This window comes from Phyllobates terribilis, unplaced genomic scaffold (genome assembly GCF_046119375.1).
Source record: "Phyllobates terribilis strain yellow unplaced genomic scaffold, ASM4611937v1 Scaffold_9__5_contigs__length_417890890, whole genome shotgun sequence".
NCBI classification, from domain to species: Eukaryota; Metazoa; Chordata; class Amphibia; order Anura; family Dendrobatidae; genus Phyllobates; species Phyllobates terribilis.
Genome location: NW_027362769.1, coordinates 226,737,495 through 226,754,954, shown reverse-complemented (window position 1 = coordinate 226,754,954; position 17,460 = coordinate 226,737,495). Strand labels below are relative to the sequence as shown.

Below are 17,460 nucleotides of genomic sequence, written 5' to 3'. Positions count from 1 at the left end.
TAAGTATGTCGATATGTGCGTGTTAAGTATGTCGATATGTGCGTGTTAAGTATGTCGATATGTGCGTGTTAAGTATGTCGATATGTGCGTGTTAAGTATGTCGATATGTGCGTGTTAAGTATGTCGATATGTGCGTGTTAAGTATGTCGATATGTGCGTGTGTGTATGTCGATATGTGCGTGTTAAGTATGTCGATATGTGCGTGTGTGTATGTCGATATGTGCGTGTTAAGTATGTCGATATGTGCGTGTGTGTATGTCGATATGTGCGTGTGTGTATGTCGATATGTGCGTGTGTGTATGTCGATATGTGCGTGTGTGTATGTCGATATGTGCGTGTTAAGTATGTCGATATGTGCGTGTTAAGTATGTCGATATGTGCGTGTGTGTATGTCGATATGTGCGTGTTAAGTATGTCGATATGTGCGTGTGTGTATGTCGATATGTGCGTGTGTGTATGTCGATATGTGCGTGTGTGTATGTCGATATGTGCGTGTGTGTATGTCGATATGTGCGTGTTAAGTATGTCGATATGTGCGTGTGTGTATGTCGATATGTGCGTGTTAAGTATGTCGATATGTGCGTGTGTGTATGTCGATATGTGCGTGTGTGTATGTCGATATGTGCGTGTTAAGTATGTCGATATGTGCGTGTGTGTATGTCGATATGTGCGTGTTAAGTATGTCGATATGTGCGTGTGTGTGTCGATATGTGCGTGTTAAGTATGTCGATATGTGCGTGTGTGTATGTCGATATGTGCGTGTGTGTATGTCGATATATGCGTGTGTGTATGTCGATATGTGCGTGTGTATGTCGATATGTGCGTGTTAAGTATGTCGATATGTGCGTGTGTGTATGTCGAAATGTGCGTGTTAAGTATGTCGATATGTGCGTGTGTGTATGTCGATATGTGCGTGTGTGTATGTCGATATGTGCGTGTGTGTATGTCGATATGTGCGTATGTCGATATGTGCGTGTTAAGTATGTCGATATGTGCGTGTGTGTATGTCGATATGTGCGTGTGTGTATGTCGACATGTGCGTGTTAAGTATGTCGATATGTGAGTGTGTGTATGTCGACATGTGCGTGTGTGTATGTTGATATGTGCGTGTATGTCGATATGTGCGTGTGTGTATGTCGACATGTGCGTGTGTGTATGTCGATATGTGCGTGTATGTATGTCGATATGTGCGTGTATGTATATATATATATATGTGCGTGTATGCATAGATATGTGTATATATATATTACACACACATATACTCTCACACACATATATGTTCATGTGCATATATATATTACAAACACACACACGTTTATATGTATTTATAACAAACACATACCTATATACACACAAACATATATAGAATAAGCAGATACTTTATGAATCTTCATACAGGTTGTGGTCAATATATAGTGTAATGCGGTGGCAGTGACATGGCTGAGCGTGCCGTACCGTGCCAGTCTGTGGACAATATGCAATGTCCAGATTTGGGGACAATATGACTGAACTTCATCAAGGATGAGGTTATGAAGAGACTAATTACTGACTAAAAATATTTGAATGTAGCCGTGAGGAAATAGTTAATATAAATCAATTAAAACCACTTTCCTAACCATTAGGAAGCAGAAGAGAAAGTCTATAATCATCTTAAGTACTTATGCTATGTCCCTAGGTATACGCTGGGCCTGACAGTACGGCCAATGACAGGCACTGGGTCATCCACACACAGGCTGCTCCTTTTAGCAAGCTTAATGCAGAAAACAGATGTACAATGCACGGCTGCGGACACTGCAGACACACATTGGAACCGCACTCTCATCTGGAAACAGCTCAAGCTGGCTGAAATCATGTCTGCATTGCAATGCATCCCCCTCCAGCAGCCACAGACCACAAGCGTACTGACCTTCCTTCAGACTTTTCTGGTTGTTTGCATCAAGACATTCCTTATCTTTCAATGGATCAAAATCCCCAGCAGGTATAATCTCGGTAAAACCCGGCTGCTTTTTACTGCTATCAATCATGATGAGGCTCCTTCCAAATAATATATCCAGTAAAGAGGAGAAAGGGAAAAAGGACTGCGGAGAGGGCACACAATCCTTTTTTGGGATAGTCGTCAGGAGCGGACAAATTACATGTCTAAGCCAAGGAAAAAGCCATGGTGCTTCCTTTCAATTGTGACTTGCACACACAGTGAATTCTCCCAGACAGGGAAGCGGAGCTGTGGAAACAGCAGTGAGGATCTCCACCCCTTTGTAGAGCAGCTCTCCACCCACCAGCAGTACTGTGCTCCCAGTATAATAACCAACCCTGACTCTGAAGTTAATAATAAATCCCGCCACCACTACTGGGACAAGACGCATTGTCACTGCTGGTGAAGGAGACTTGTCAGTCAACCACCGCCATACTGCAGTCCACCCACCACCACCATACAAGTTGTCTTCAAGCAAAGTCCCTGAAAAGTTTAGACAAAAGCCAAGGTCAACGCGGCATTAAAGTGAGATGTTATTCAGAAGTGAGCTCACCGGCTGAGATCATTCCTCACACAAGCTGCAAATGACAGGTACAGTCACCCCGGAGAAGGCCAACCCCCAAGAACGTCTCCGCAAAGAGAAAACGCAAAGAAATGTCACTTCCACGGTGGAGGTCTAGCCTGAAACTCACTTTCTGTGAAATACACATATTAGAGTCTACACTTACCAAAAATTATAAGTAGTATTTCCACTTATAATCAGGATCTTTTCACTTAAGTAGAAAAATAAAACTTATTAGGGTTTTCTAATCATCAAAACGTAACATCGATCCAAAGGTTAGGTGATAAGAGTCAGATAACCGAGAGCTAAAATAGGCTATACCCCACAACCAGTCCCATTACTTTCAATAGAGCGATTCTATTTTAGGCTGGGGTTACACGGTGACTTTGGCCTTGACACAGATTGCACGGCCTAAGATTGATATATGCCACAGCTCTGAAAAAGACAAAGGTAGACGTTCTTGCTTGCAATAATTGAATTTTATTTTGATCCGGCAAGAAGTAGAAATTGTCCAACGTTTCGACCAACAATGGTTTTTGTCAAGAGCATCTGTATGTTGGAAGAGCCAGGTTTAGGGTAGATGCAGCTAAGTGCAGGCCATAGTTTGATTCTTGGAGGATCAAAATAATATTCTTTTTCGGTGCTGAGGTTTTCGTCTACTTTAAGCCAGGACTTTGGTCCTTTCCTGAAGCACGTACACTTCCGGAGCAGTGGTGCTGGTATTTCCTTTCTATTTAGTATGCCCCTGCCACATCACAGCATAATGCAAGTGAATGGGATCGAACACTGATCAGCCAGGTACCACTATAAGCAAGACTCACAAAATCCAACTGCGTTGTGGCCATCTATTCCCCAACCTAAAAGGGATGAGATCCCCCTTTTATCCTGATAAGAGGAACTTCCAGCGATCAGTTATCGCCTATTCTGTGGATAGATAATAAGTTTTGATTACGAGAAACCTCAATTTAGTCTTCCTTCAGACGTTCGTGAGTCACTTACCTGTTTCGACTTTCTCACAGATACGTCTGAACAAGGCCTTACTTTTAATACGGTTTCTCTTCAATGGTATTTCATAATATATAGTGTAGTATAAGGCAACTGGCTCAAAAAAGGCAGCCTGACCATTAACCTACTACCTTCTCAAGGTCCCTATAAAGCCCTGTCCACCCTTACATGGAAGCTAAAGAACAGGTTCCAGATGGGGCTGACCCTTAGGGTGATCTTCCTATTTAGGGGTACAATTTAAGGGACTTCTAAGAGAGGACATCTGAACCGATTTTTAGGAGCCATAAGAGGCATTTAGGAATAAACTCATAGTTCAAAGAGAAAATGTACTTAGAGCTACATTTTCTCTCCAACCCAACCCTAAGATAACTATAAAATCAAAGATATATATGCATCTCCCTTATAAAAAATATTTCTAAAAAAATACAAACTGGTTCCTGCTTAGCAAGGTCCAAAAACTGGGGCTTCATGTATGAACATGGACAAAGAAAACATTCACCCTACACCGTATATACCACATTCCTACTACATATCTACAATCTCAAATTTCATGTTAAAAAAAAGAGAAGAAAAGACCAAAATGAAAAAGTCAGCTTGCTGTGCAGATGAATACAACCTATTGTTCACCATTATCATAAATGATCACCACTTTAGTTTGGTGAGCCCCAGGACAAGTATACATACTTACCTCCAGAGGATATCAGCGGCATTCTTAAGGGTTGAACAGAGGTATCGCACTTTAGGCGTTCCCACCCTAAAAAGAATCACTTGTAAACTTGTCTCATCCCCTTCAGAGTGGCTGTAAACATTTCTGCTATTAGCTGCTTCCGGGAAAGCGGAGTGACACCAAGTAAAGCTCGGGTCATAGCCCCCCTGAGGGTAGTCATACAACTAAGCAGATGTGCCAGTCAGGACTGTGGGAAAGCTATGTACTGATACATCCTACATAATAACAATTATTATACAGTCACATCTTCACAGATTCAGGAACATAACAAGGGTGAGTACAGACAACCCATACAAACACTATGCACAAAGCATCCTACAACAAAACTCCATGTTACCACTACATTCATCTGCAAAAAGGGATGAAAAAATATGGTAACATGGTACAAACAAACATTTATATCACATTCTGCATGCCGCTATTAAAAGGTACTATAACTAGTAGTAAAACTTTACCAATGTGTTAACTATACCTCCTTATGTGACAAGGAAATAAAGAATTAGCACGAGGGGAGGTCACCAAGAAAGCGGCTTGAGAAGTCCAAAGAAAAACAAAACATCACAAATCAATAAAATAAACATTTCGATATATACTCATCCTACATAGAAAATTCTACCGCCACCAAAGTAGCGTCACGTACTCATTGTAGTCGCACTACAAGCATAACTTGGCTCTGCAGCGTAGAAGTAGAAGCTTTGAAAATTCTTTGCCTTAAGACTCACCCCACGCGACAGGAAGAAGAGAAGTGAAGCAGATGCTGAGACAACATCTGAAGTGATCATGAAAGTGGTTGCTCTGGCAGTCTACATGAAAACTCGAAAGGAAGTACACCCCACCGCACCACACGCCCCTCCAAATAGCTTAAAAACAGATCCCGGGAAGGATTGCCTTTCTACTGCACCCTTGGAACTATACTGGGTCAGTCGCTACTGAGATGTTGCTGTCATAGGGAACGTCTGATGTATACAATGATACTTGAAGCTCCTCATTACTCAGCTAATGATACAATAGCTGTTCAATATCCAAAATTGATTTCTGCTCATGACTGAGCTTTGTATGTTAAGAACGCAAGGTAGAATATACGTAGAATGTATATAAAGCAATGAACTTGTCAAAAATAAAGCACCAAAGAGCACATTCCCGTGTCCTAAAGGACCGTATACGCTACACACTTATTACAATTTTCTTTTATCCAAGTGATCATACATGATCAGTATAAAGTAAGAGAGGAATAAACTACTGCCAAAAATGATTGTTATCAGGTCACAACTGGTCAATATACTCCTAGTAAAATCTATACAAGGCTCTGTATTGGCTTTTGTTAGAACCATTACTAGAAACTGTGATGCTCATGGCTGGCAGCGATGATCTGTTCATGAGATTCTCGGCAATAGCTCTTTACATCATAAGGTCATTGTTGTTGGAGAAAATGGTCTTCATGAGATTTTTTTTCTTTCCTGTGATGGAATCAGCATTTCTGATGAGTACATGTAAGGCTATGTACACATTGCATTCATGCATTACGTTCAACATATACTCCAGTAAGAAGCTCCCGATGTACATTTTCATAGTCCTCACCGAATGAGCTTTTCAGAATTGAACTTGGATAACCACAAAGCCATGAACGAGGGTGTCAGGGTGTTATTCAGTCATGATACAGACAAAAAGGGTGCAGACTGCTGTATAACACAGATGAGGATCGCACTGCAATGCTCGGACTGGCTGGCGGCTCTCCGGACCCGAGAGTGACAACTCCATAGCAATACATACTGTCACACTCGGATCAGGAGAGTCGCCACACACTCCAAGCATTGCAATGCGATCATCGTCCGTGTTATATGGCCATCTGACTGAGCCCTAAAATTCAGGCTGGATTCGGCTATGTCATACATGTCAAACTCTGGCCGGTGGGCCAAGTCTGGCCCACATGGAGGTTTTATTTGGCCCCCGACACCTGAGCCACCACCCCTATGTGAGGTCATTGTTGTGTATGGAGCACTATGTGGGGCCCATTATACTGTATTGAGGGCTATGTGGGGCCCATTATACTGTGTGGAAGACTATGTGAGGCCAATTATACTGTATTGAGGGATATGTGGGGCCCATTATACTGTATGGAGGACTATGTGGGGCCCATTATACTGTATGGAGGGCTATGTGGTACCATTATACTGTATGGAGGACTATGTGAGGCCACTATACTGTATGGAGGACTATGTGGGGCCCATTACACTGTATGGAGGACTATGTGGGGCCCATTACACTGTATGGAGGACTATGTGGGACCCATTATACTGTATGGAGGACTATGTGGGACCCATTATTCTGTATGGAGCACTATGTGAAGCCATTATACTGTATGGAGGACTATGTGAGGCCCATTATTCTGTATGGAGGACTTTGTGGGGCCCATTACACTGTATACTGGTTGGCCCACGATTTTGTCCAAATTTTTCATTTTGGCCCTCTGTGTGTGTTTGAGTTTGACATCCCTGGGCTATAAAGCCTTCCTTTGGCCATTCTATATTATGGTTTCATACAATATCAATGCTCTGTTATCTGTTTTCTGGAACCCCACAGAGTATTTGGTGATGATAGCAGGACCTGGACATAGGTTTAAGCTTTTCTAGGGTATTATTTTCATACATCAGTGTCTTGAAGAGGGTATTTCCCAGTAACACGTATCAGGAATAAACCTATGCTGAGAAAATAGCTTCTGAAATAGACAAGTTAAAAAAAAAAAGAAAAGAAAAAGTTTGTGTAGAAATCTGATGAGAAAGTGTCCAGCAGTAAGAGAAGCTGAGCCGCACAGCTGATGACCACTGAATAAGCGTGTAGGAGGACAGTCTCTGTTTATACGGTTCCTTTAAAACTATAATTCGTGGGCTCGTCTGTTCTGAAGTAAGGAGGGTGAAGAGGGAGAGAGTAGATGATGAGTTTTCTATTTCTTGCTAATGTTTGCATACGCCCCCACACCATCTTCTGTGGGAAAATTGGTTCTGAGATGGAAAAAGACTGACCGGCTGTGCGGGTGCTTTGGAGGGGACAGCGCTGGAACAGTAAGCTCTGATACACTGTGATTGACGCTGGAAGTACTCTTGAGCACAGAATAAGGACATAAAGATTTAACTAATAAATAGCTGAAGAAAAAAAAAATGAAAACTTTTGTGCAATGTCATCCTCAACCCTATACCCACAATGCGTCATGGATTGATGCAAAAATCGACAAAAATCATGTGTATCCAAGTCTGTGTGTGGCACCCCAGGGGTCTGGTTTCCACAGTAATGCAATGTTATGTCTGAGAGCAGGTGGGAGGTCCCTTGGTCAGGAATCCTATGCATGCCACACCTCCTGCCCAGTCCTGGGAGGGGAAGGACTTCCCCTATATAAACCTGGGGCTGAGGCAGGGTTAGAGAGTTCAGAGGGAGAGTTCAGCCAGGAGGGCTGACAGGGAGCTGTGGCTCCGGCTGGGCCCAGCTCCTGGGCCATGCCAGAAGTAGAGACAGAGAAGAGAAGCAGCTATGGGAAAAGAACAACAGGAGCTCTGTGGGAGCAGTGTTACAAGGAGTCAGGGGCTGGCAGCTGCAGAGCTCGCCCTGACTGAGAAGTATCACCGGACCCGGAGTCCGAGGCTGTGGGGACTAATCTCTACCCAGCAGCAGAAACCGACCGGCAGGGGATTGCAGGTCCTCTGGCCCAGAAACCCGAAGGCACGGTCACACGCGTGGGACCAGCACCGCCATCGTGGAGCGGAAGCCATTAGAAGGCCCCGAGTCACCGGCCATACGGGTGAGCACCACACGGTACACTCAGGGACGTGGGCTACTTTTACCCGCCTCTAGCAAGGTAGCCAGAAGAGTACAGTTAGTTGGGAAGGCCTACAACTCCGCCTGGCCAGGGGAGATCCCATCTGCTCAAGGACTGACCAGGCCCCGATTGCTAGCCAGTACTCCGGGAGGGTCTATCTTTGTCACCAGTAAAGACCCTGAACTACACCGCATCGTCTCTGAGTGGTTCCTGCTACCCCCATCATCCACGTCGGCTGCCCTGAGGCCATACCCCTCCCGTTGGGGGTTATACCATCCACGCTGCACCATCCTTCCACTGGCCTCAGCGGTCTGCCCTGCAGCGGCAGCTCCATAGCTGCATTCAACGGGTGGCGTAGTCATCCACCATCCACTGCTAATAGACTGCCACTTAGTCTGACTCCCTGGGCACGGACCGGGTCACCGCCACGAGACTACTACCCCCCATCTGATCCGGCTCCGGGTAGGCTCCTGCGTGCGCAACGCTGCGCGACTCAGGCCCAGGGGCGCGTCATATGTACATTGCCATTCAACCACGTCCCAAGGAGGAATTCATTTTCCTATTAAAATACATCGGTCAGCATCAGTGGGCCCCATGCCGTCTCTCATTTTAAGATCAGCAATGACACAACAAAAGGACTGTAAGGTGCTTTCCACTGCATCTTAGATATGGTTGCCAACTGACTCCACATACCAGACAGACAATTCTTTTTAACATTTTATGGTATGGTTAAATGTTTATGATTTACTGCTTTGGGAATAAATTCCAAACTGAGCCCGTATAGGTTTAAGGAATTATTTTTCACAAAGCTGCCACTCAGTGCATGCAGCTTCACATTGCAGAATGTGCAGTCTTATTCTTATCTGCTAAAACTACATTTCCAAGCAGCACTTGCTTCACCTCAGTGCTGCAGACCCCTCCCTCCTCTCTGCTTCTGACAACCTCAACCACTCTGCATTATCATCAAGCTAATCCAAGTGTAGATCAGATCTCACACTATTCTTCAGTGTACTCAGTGCCCTTGTACAGTACCTTGGTTGACTGATTTTACCTTCTACCACTTCAACAGTATAGCGGCAGCGTGGTTTTACATCATTAGCCAATTTTAGAAGAGCTCAACTGTCCTGCACTCCTCCACAAAGGCAGTGCAGATCTGTGTTTGTTGCCTGCAGCTGAAAGACCAGTGATGTGAAACTGCAAATATTGTTCTATTGATGCATACAGCAGAAGATAAGCCTTTTACATATGCATCAATACAGTGACATTTGAAGTTTCACATAACTGATCTCTTAGCTCAATTAATCTCAGCCCTTGTACATAGCCCCTTGTGCAATATCTCTCTCCTCTCACCCCCTCTATACAAAAGGCTATCCTGCAGTACATCACTTATTTCAGTCCCTCCTGCAGTATATCTCTCATCTCTAACTCTGTACGCATAGCCCCCTCCTTCCACTGTATATCTCTATTCTTAGTCTCCTGTATACAGCTCCATCCTGCAGTACATCGCCCCTCTTAGTTACTAGCACACCCCTGCTACTTGGTATGAGCTCTACACTATAATGAAGGAGGCTTCACCTCTTTCTGTGACATCATCCCTCACAGCTCTTCTGGACACATCCCTGAGCACAGCTATTTTGGCAGAAAGCCAGCCGAGAGATACCGCACTGAAACTACTACAGGACAGGTCCAATGGCAACTGGCTGATAAATACAACCTGGAAGGGCATAGCTACCAAAGTGATATGTGCAAAACGGGGAAGATTTAAAAATGGATTATATTGACAAAGATGAATACATATATGTATATATTATTACAAGACTCAATTGTGATTTTGGGAATAATCCTTTAAGATGCTGTCACCCTACTAAGGATGCATATGGTATGAATGGAATTAAAAAGTGGTTAAATTAATATTAAATTCAGAGATCAAGCTTCAATATTAAATATTCTGTACTATGTACTTCTATTTCGATTGTAAAGTTTGTGCCATGGAAACGCTCTATATTACAATATATAGCGGCAGATAAGTAGAGAAATCCAATTCTGGATTCATATTGATTGAAATGGTAATAGCGCTCAATCTTTCTTAAAGGCACATTACACAATATGAGGTCCCTTCTTTCTTTACTAATATTATTTTGCAAGTGAATGGAAGACCACACAAAATCGTCATTCTTCAATGTCTAGGCCCCAATCTAAGCTCCTTTTAATCCTCCCAACCACATTATACATATGGCTGTGCATCTATAGAGGGTCTCATTTCTACGGGCCATAATCAGTATATGGTGGCAAGTAAAAATCTACTGCACTCTGGTTAAAAAAATCTTTAAAACACTTCACTTTTCTGACAATTTAATATGCAGGACCACATTCTTAAAGGGGTTTTCTACTACTCGGACAACCCCTTCTCAATTGCTATATTCCACCTTATAAAATAAAAAACATAAAATACCTCCAATGCTGGCGTCATTCTAGAGATGACGGCACTAGCTCCCTCAAGACTCTTGTGACTTTCTTAGGTCACGCGAGCCCTGCAGCCAATCACTCTCGCTTCCTTTTCAATGTAATTGACACCTGGAGGAAGTCAGAGAGCATCAGCAACAGCACTCACTTCATCTGGGTGTCAGTTTCATCCGAAGGAAGTGGGAGTGAAGCGGCTGCTGATTGGCTGCAGGGCTCACATGACATAACATCACGCAAGCCCTGGGAGAGCCAGGGCTGTCATTGCTGGAACATCACTGGCATCGGAGGAGGAATATAGCAATTGAGAAGGGGTTGTCCGAATAATGGACAACCCCTCTAAGAGATGAAGCATTTACACCCTGGCATGTTAACTTCCTTAGTGCCAGATAAGGAAAGATGCAGAACCTCTTGTTTCTGCAATATCAGTATACCTCATGTTCTTCTAATATGTATATTTTTGATTCTTTTAATTGAACCATATCCTTAGAGTCTGTTTCCTTTTCGGACAATCCCATTTTATTGAGACTGTCCCCCAGAATAAAGCTCATTATAGGGTGTCCTGTTTCTAGAACTCCCAGTTATCAACTTTTGTGTCTGAAGGAACCACTCATTATGTGGTCATGAAGAATAAGATGAAGCACAATACGTCAATGGACTTTCTGCTCAATGCATGGTCACGCTCACCCCCAGCAAGTGATGCAATACTTTTTGGCTCTTTGCTTTGACTTATATGTAGAGAGAAAATGACAACTCATTCAATGATCATACAAACTTAAATGTTTTCTAGATCTCACCCAACAGTAGGAATTTGGTGAAATGGCACAAAATAACAATTGTAAATCATTCTGCAAAGCATCAAGAAAGACCCTACATTGTTAGGCTTGTACACCATCAAGGCAGGGTTCTAAGAGTTCTACAAACACAGGCTACCCCCATGCATGTCTCTGCAGCCTATGGTATGTGAAGTATGCAGCCTTATCAGTGTCCTCAGCAGAAGCTGCCATACAGCAACATCAGCAAGGGAACACTGGGAGATACAAGTCCTATAGATACTACTGAGAAAATATCCGGTAATGTCACATTGCAGTAAGGAACCCTGTACTGACACTAAAGCAGATGGACAAATACCCTATAGGGCTGGAAATGTGCAACTGCAAATCTCTGCAAACCACAGTCCATGGCTACAGGACACACTGGGGAGACTCACAGCAAGTGCGAAATGTAAAGTAAAAAATATACTGCTTAACCTGTGTGTGTATGAGTAAATCTAAGAGTGTATATATATGAGTATATCTATGCATGTGTATATATAAATATATATATATGTATATTTATATATACACACACACGTCTGTACATGCATATACCTATATAGAAATATGCGTGTGTATATATACACACACACACGTATATATATATATATATATATATATATATATATATATATATATATATATATATATATATATATATACACACACACACACACACACATAAGGTAATTCTAGATTATGTATATATGACATATAACAACATACATACACACATAATGTAATTCTAGACTATATATATGACACAGATCTACCACTTGAGTTCTGAACATGCACAAGTAGTTAAAAACAAGTTCCTCTCCATACATACCCACAAGGTATAAGGTGTGACCGCTCTGCCTTCCAAAATTCTTTTGGAGATGGGATAATGGTAAACCAAGCACAAGCGGTGTGGGTCGTTTGCGGAATTTAATTATAAATTAATTAAAAGAGGTAACAAAACTATTTTTTGTAATAATAATGTTGGAAATTTAATATTGCAAAAATATACTAATAATCAGGTTAATGACCCTATTTTGCTGCCTCCCTGGAGAAAACAGATGCTGACCTGTCCTGTAACAACTGATTAGATGTATACACAAAGGCCCCGATTCATCATTGCTGTGTCTGCAGGTTTCTGGAGTAATTTGCTCCTCTTTTAGTGGCCTTAGTACTCGCACCTTATACTCTATATGTTTTGCATCGCTTTTAAATTTTTTCTTAAACCTTTTTATTTATTTTTTCTTGACAACTTTGCTTATCCAGATTGATTTGGAGCAAAAAAACCCCAAAAAACATAAAAGACTACACCAAGACAAAAAAAAAAGAAGCGTCAATTCAATAAATCACAAATGATGAATCTGGGCCCCATATCTGGTGTACAAATCTACCAACTTTGAGTAGGGGAGGAGCGGAGTCTCCACAGTGAGCGCACTCTGCCTTCCAGCAGCCATAGTGAGCGGAGTGCACTAGCGGAGTCTCTACAGTGAGCGCACTCTGCCTCCCAGCAGCCACAGTGAGTGGAGTGCACTAGCGGAGTCTCCACAGTGAGCGGAGTGCAGGAGCGGAGTCTCCACAGTGAGCGCACTCTGCCTTCCAGCAGCCATAGTGAGCGGAGTGCACTAGCGGAGTCTCTACAGTGAGCGGAGTCTCCACAGTGAGCGCACTCTGCCTTCCAGCAGCCATAGTGAGCGGAGTGCACTAGCGGAGTTTCCACCGTGAGCGCACTCTGCCTCAGAGTAGCCACAGTGAGGGGAGTGCAGGAGTGGAGTCTCCACAGTGAGCGCACTCTGCCTCAGAGTAGCCACAGTGAGGGGAGTGCAGGAGTGGAGTCTCCACAGTGAGCGCACTCTGCCTCAGAGTAGCCACAGTGAGGGGAGTGCAGGAGTGGAGTCTCCACAGTGATCGCACTCTGCCTCCCAGCAGCCACATTGAGAGGAGTCCAGTAGTGGAGTCTCCACAGTGAGCACACTCTGCCTCAGAGCAGCCATAGTGAGCGGAGTGCACTAGCGGAGTCTCCACAGTGATCGCACTCTGCCTCCCAGCAGCCACATTGAGAGGAGTCCAGTAGCGGAGTCTCCACAGTGAGCGAACTCTGCCTCAGAGCAGCCACAGTGAGGGGAGTGCAGGAGTGGAGTCTCCACAGTGAGCGCACTCTGCCTCCCAGCAGCCACAGTGAGTGGAGTGCACTAGCGGAGTCTCCACAGTGAGCGCACTCTGCCTCAGAGCAGCCACAGTGAGAGGAGTGCAGGAGCGGAGTCTCCACACTGAGCGCACTCTGCCTCCCAGCAGTCACAGTGAGAGGAGTGCAGGAGCAGAGTCTCCACAGTGAGCACACACTGCCTCCCAGCAGCCATAGTGAGCGGAGTGCTCTAGCGGAGTCTCCACAGTGAGCGGAGTGCACTAGCGGAGTCTCCACAGTGAGCACACTCTGCCTCAGAGCAGCCACAGTGAGAGGAGTGCAGGAGCGGAGTCTCCACAGTGATCGCACTCTGCCTCCCAGCAGCCACAGTGAGTGGAGTGCACTAGCGGAGTCTCCACAGTGAGCGCACTCTGCCTCAGAGCAGCCACAGTGAGAGGAGTGCAGGAGTGGAGTCTCCACAGTGATCGCACTCTGCCTCCCAGCAGCCACATTGAGAGGAGTCCAGTAGCGGAGTCTCCACAGTGAGCGAACTCTGCCTCAGAGCAGCCACAGTGAGGGGAGTGCAGGAGTGGAGTCTCCACAGTGAGCGCACACTGCCTCCCAGCAGCCATAGTGAGCGGAGTGCTCTAGCGGAGTCTCCACAGTGAGTGGAGTGGACTAGCGGAGTCTCCACAGTGAGCGCACTCTGCCTCAGAGCAGCCACAGTGAGAGGAGTGCAGGAGCGGAGTCTCTACACAGAGCGCACTCTGCCTCCCAGCAGCCACAGTGAGAGGAGTGCAGGAGTGGAGTCTCCACAGTGAGCGCACACTGCCTCCCAGCAGCCATAGTGAGCGGAGTGCTCTAGCGGAGTCTCCACAGTGAGCGCACTCTGCCTCTCAGCAGCCACAGTGAGCGGAGTGCACTAGTGGAGTCTCCACAGTGAGCGCACTCTGCCTCCCAGCAGCCACAGTGAGCGGAGTGCACTAGCGGAGTCTCCACAGTGAGCGCACACTGCCTCCCAGCAGCCACAGTGAGCGGAGTGCACTAGCGGAGTCTCCACAGTGAGCGCACTCTGCCTCAGAGCAGCCACAGTGAGCGGAGTGCAGGAGTGGAGTCTCCACCGTGAGCGCACTCTGCCTCAGAGCAGCCACAGTGAGAGGAGTGCAGGAGCGGAGTCTCCACAGTGAGCGCACACTGCCTCCCAGCAGCCATAGTGAGCGGAGTGCTCTAGCGGAGTCTCCACAGTGAGCACACTCTGCCTCCCAGCAGCCACAGTGAGCAGAGTGCAGGAGCATCTCACTCACTCACACTGTGATTATAATGATGCTAGAGACACACAGAGTGATGTACTGCAGCTGTTCTGGGCAAGTCAGACTTGTAGTCAGCCCTGGTGACAGGCACGTGGAGGGAAGAGAGGATTCAATATGTGAGTGCTCTGCTTTCTTTATAGCAGCCACAGTGTGAGGAGAGCAGGAGCGGAATCTCCGCAGTGTGAGGAGAGCAGGAGAGGAGTCTGCGCAGTGTGAGGAGAGCAGGAGCGGAGTCTGCGCAGTGTGAGGAGAGCAGGAGCGGAGTCGGCGCAGTGTGAGGAGAGCAGGAGCGGAGTCGGCGCAGTGTGAGGAGAGCAGGAGCGGAGTCGGCGCAGTGTGAGGAGAGCAGGAGCGGAGTCGGCGCAGTGTGAGGAGAGCAGGAGCTGAGTCTGCGCAGTGTGAGGAGAGCAGGAGCGGAGTCTGCGCAGTGTGAGGAGAGCAGGAGCGGAGTCTGCGCAGTGTGAGGAGAGCAGGAGCGGAGTCTGCGCAGTGTGAGGAGAGCAGGAGCGGAGTCTGCGCAGTGTGAGGAGAGCAGGAGCGGAGTCTGCGCAGTGTGAGGAGAGCAGGAGCGGAGTCTGCGCAGTGTGAGGAGAGCAGGAGCGGAGTCTGCGCAGTGTGAGGAGAGCAGGAGCGGAGTCTGCGCAGTGTGAGGAGAGCAGGAGCGGAGTCTGCGCAGTGTGAGGAGAGCAGGAGCGGAGTCTGCGCAGTGTGAGGAGAGCAGGAGCGGAGTCTGCGCAGTGTGAGGAGAGCAGGACCGGAGTCTGCGCAGTGTGTGGAGAGCAGGAGCGGAGTCGGCGCAGTGTGAGGAGAGCAGGAGCGGAGTCGGCGCAGTGTGAGGAGAGCAGGAGCGGAGTCGGCGCAGTGTGAGGAGAGCAGGAGCTGAGTCTGCGCAGTGTGAGGAGAGCAGGAGCGGAGTCTGCGCAGTGTGAGGAGAGCAGGAGCGGAGTCTGCGCAGTGTGAGGAGAGCAGGAGCGGAGTCTGCGCAGTATGAGGAGAGCAGGAGCGGAGTCTGCGCAGTGTGAGGAGAGCAGGAGCGGAGTCTGCGCAGTGTGAGGAGAGCAGGAGCGGAGTCTGCGCAGTGTGAGGAGAGCAGGAGCGGAGTCTGCGCAGTGTGAGGAGAGCAGGAGCGGAGTCTGCGCAGTGTGAGGAGAGCAGGAGCGGAGTCTGCGCAGTGTGAGGAGAGCAGGAGCGGAGTCTGCGCAGTGTGAGGAGAGCAGGAGCGGAGTCTGCGCAGTGTGAGGAGAGCAGGACCGGAGTCTGCGCAGTGTGAGGAGAGCAGGACCGGAGTCTGCGCAGTGTGAGGAGAGCAGGAGCGGAGTCTGCGCAGTGTGAGGAGAGCAGGAGCGGAGTCTGCGCAGTGTGAGGAGAGCAGGACCGGAGTCTGCGCAGCTCTCGCTGGGAGGCCAAGCTCACACGTCCTTATTTACGGTCTGACTGCTGTCGGTGATAAAATGGACAGTACCTGGATCAATGTTATGCAATGGAGCAGTGCAGAGGAGCGCTTTTAGGTTTGTTTTTTTCTTCGTATCTTTGCATTAAAAAAAAAAAAATCGTAGCATGCACTAATTTCTCAATGTGCCGGATGAGACTCACCAGTTCAAGTCTATGGGTGTGCAAAAAAAAAAAATATATATATATATATATATATAGCATCCGATTTTTATGAATACATTGCAATTCTTTACTATAAGAAACTATTTAGTTTTGTACACTTTTAATAACTGCTACTGTATAAAAATGGACTGAACATGGATGCCAAATGAGAAGAAAAATAAATAAATCAGTTTTCTGGATGAAACGGGATTATTATTTTTTTATACATACGTGTGAATGTAGCCGGGCTGTAAAAGAGAGCGCACACTGTGAGGACTCTGCTCCCTCCTACTCGATGTAGGGAAGGCAGCAAAGTAGGGTCATTAACCATATTACAAGATTTTTGCTAATTACATAACCAGCATAAAATAATAAAACAAGAAAAAAATAACATAAAATAACATAAAAATAGCAAAAAAGTTGAGTTACTTTATAAGCATTTTAACTACACAACCCCATAAAACAGCCAAAATCTGTACACGTAAAACATATAACAGTCTAAGAAGTATTCTGGATCTTACTGTACATAGAGCAGCAGCTCTAGAAGAAACGAACCCTCCTTTCATTCTCTCACAAACACCCCCTGATGCCTTTCAGGTCCCAAAGAAGACAAAATCCTACTCACTCAAGGCAGAGTCCCCGGGAAGTGGAAGGAGCAGAGCCAGCCCACTTCAGGGCAAAACTCAGCCTCGGGATACTTGTTTTTCACAGGGCAAAACTGAGCGTGCTGGGACGGCAGCACATCATTTCACAATCCTCCTTCCCAGCCTGGATCGCTCATCTATCTAGTGTGAGAAGAAATATACAGCGAGCACAGAGCCATGGCCGGGTGTCAAAAAAACATTCAATACAAACAAAAACTGCCCCCGGGACCAAGAAAAAAAATGTGACCTGGTCAATAAAACAACATTGTCAAGTCATTTTAAACTCATTTAGCGCAGGCCGAGCTCCAGAAATCAATAAAAATAATAAAACAATAAAGAAAAAAAAAAATTAGGATTACAAAAGTAAATGTGGAACAACGTATTCCTTTCCTGAGGGAACGTCGAACGTTGACGGAGAAGAGCGCCATTTCCTTCAGCAGAACTT

At 46.0% G+C, this 17,460-nt stretch overlaps 1 protein-coding gene across 6 annotated transcripts in view; it reads right to left on the bottom strand.

Moving 5' to 3' along the window:
- Nucleotides 1–17,460, bottom strand: part of MRTFB (myocardin related transcription factor B) — a 322,168-nt gene that overhangs the window by 118,867 nt on the left and 185,841 nt on the right. Inside the window, exon 1 of one of the 6 annotated variants that reach the window (XM_073647706.1) lies at nucleotides 16,997–17,115. The exons of 2 other annotated variants lie outside the window; for them this stretch is intronic. In XM_073647706.1, coding sequence (XP_073503807.1) covers nucleotide 16,997 — 1 coding nt within the window. In that variant the 5' untranslated portion in view covers nucleotides 16,998–17,115. Of the gene's footprint in view, nucleotides 1–1,906; nucleotides 2,245–4,988; nucleotides 5,031–16,892; nucleotides 17,116–17,460 lie in introns of those variants that run through there. 3 more of the 6 variants (XM_073647705.1, XM_073647707.1, XM_073647703.1) reach the window with 3 other exon arrangements.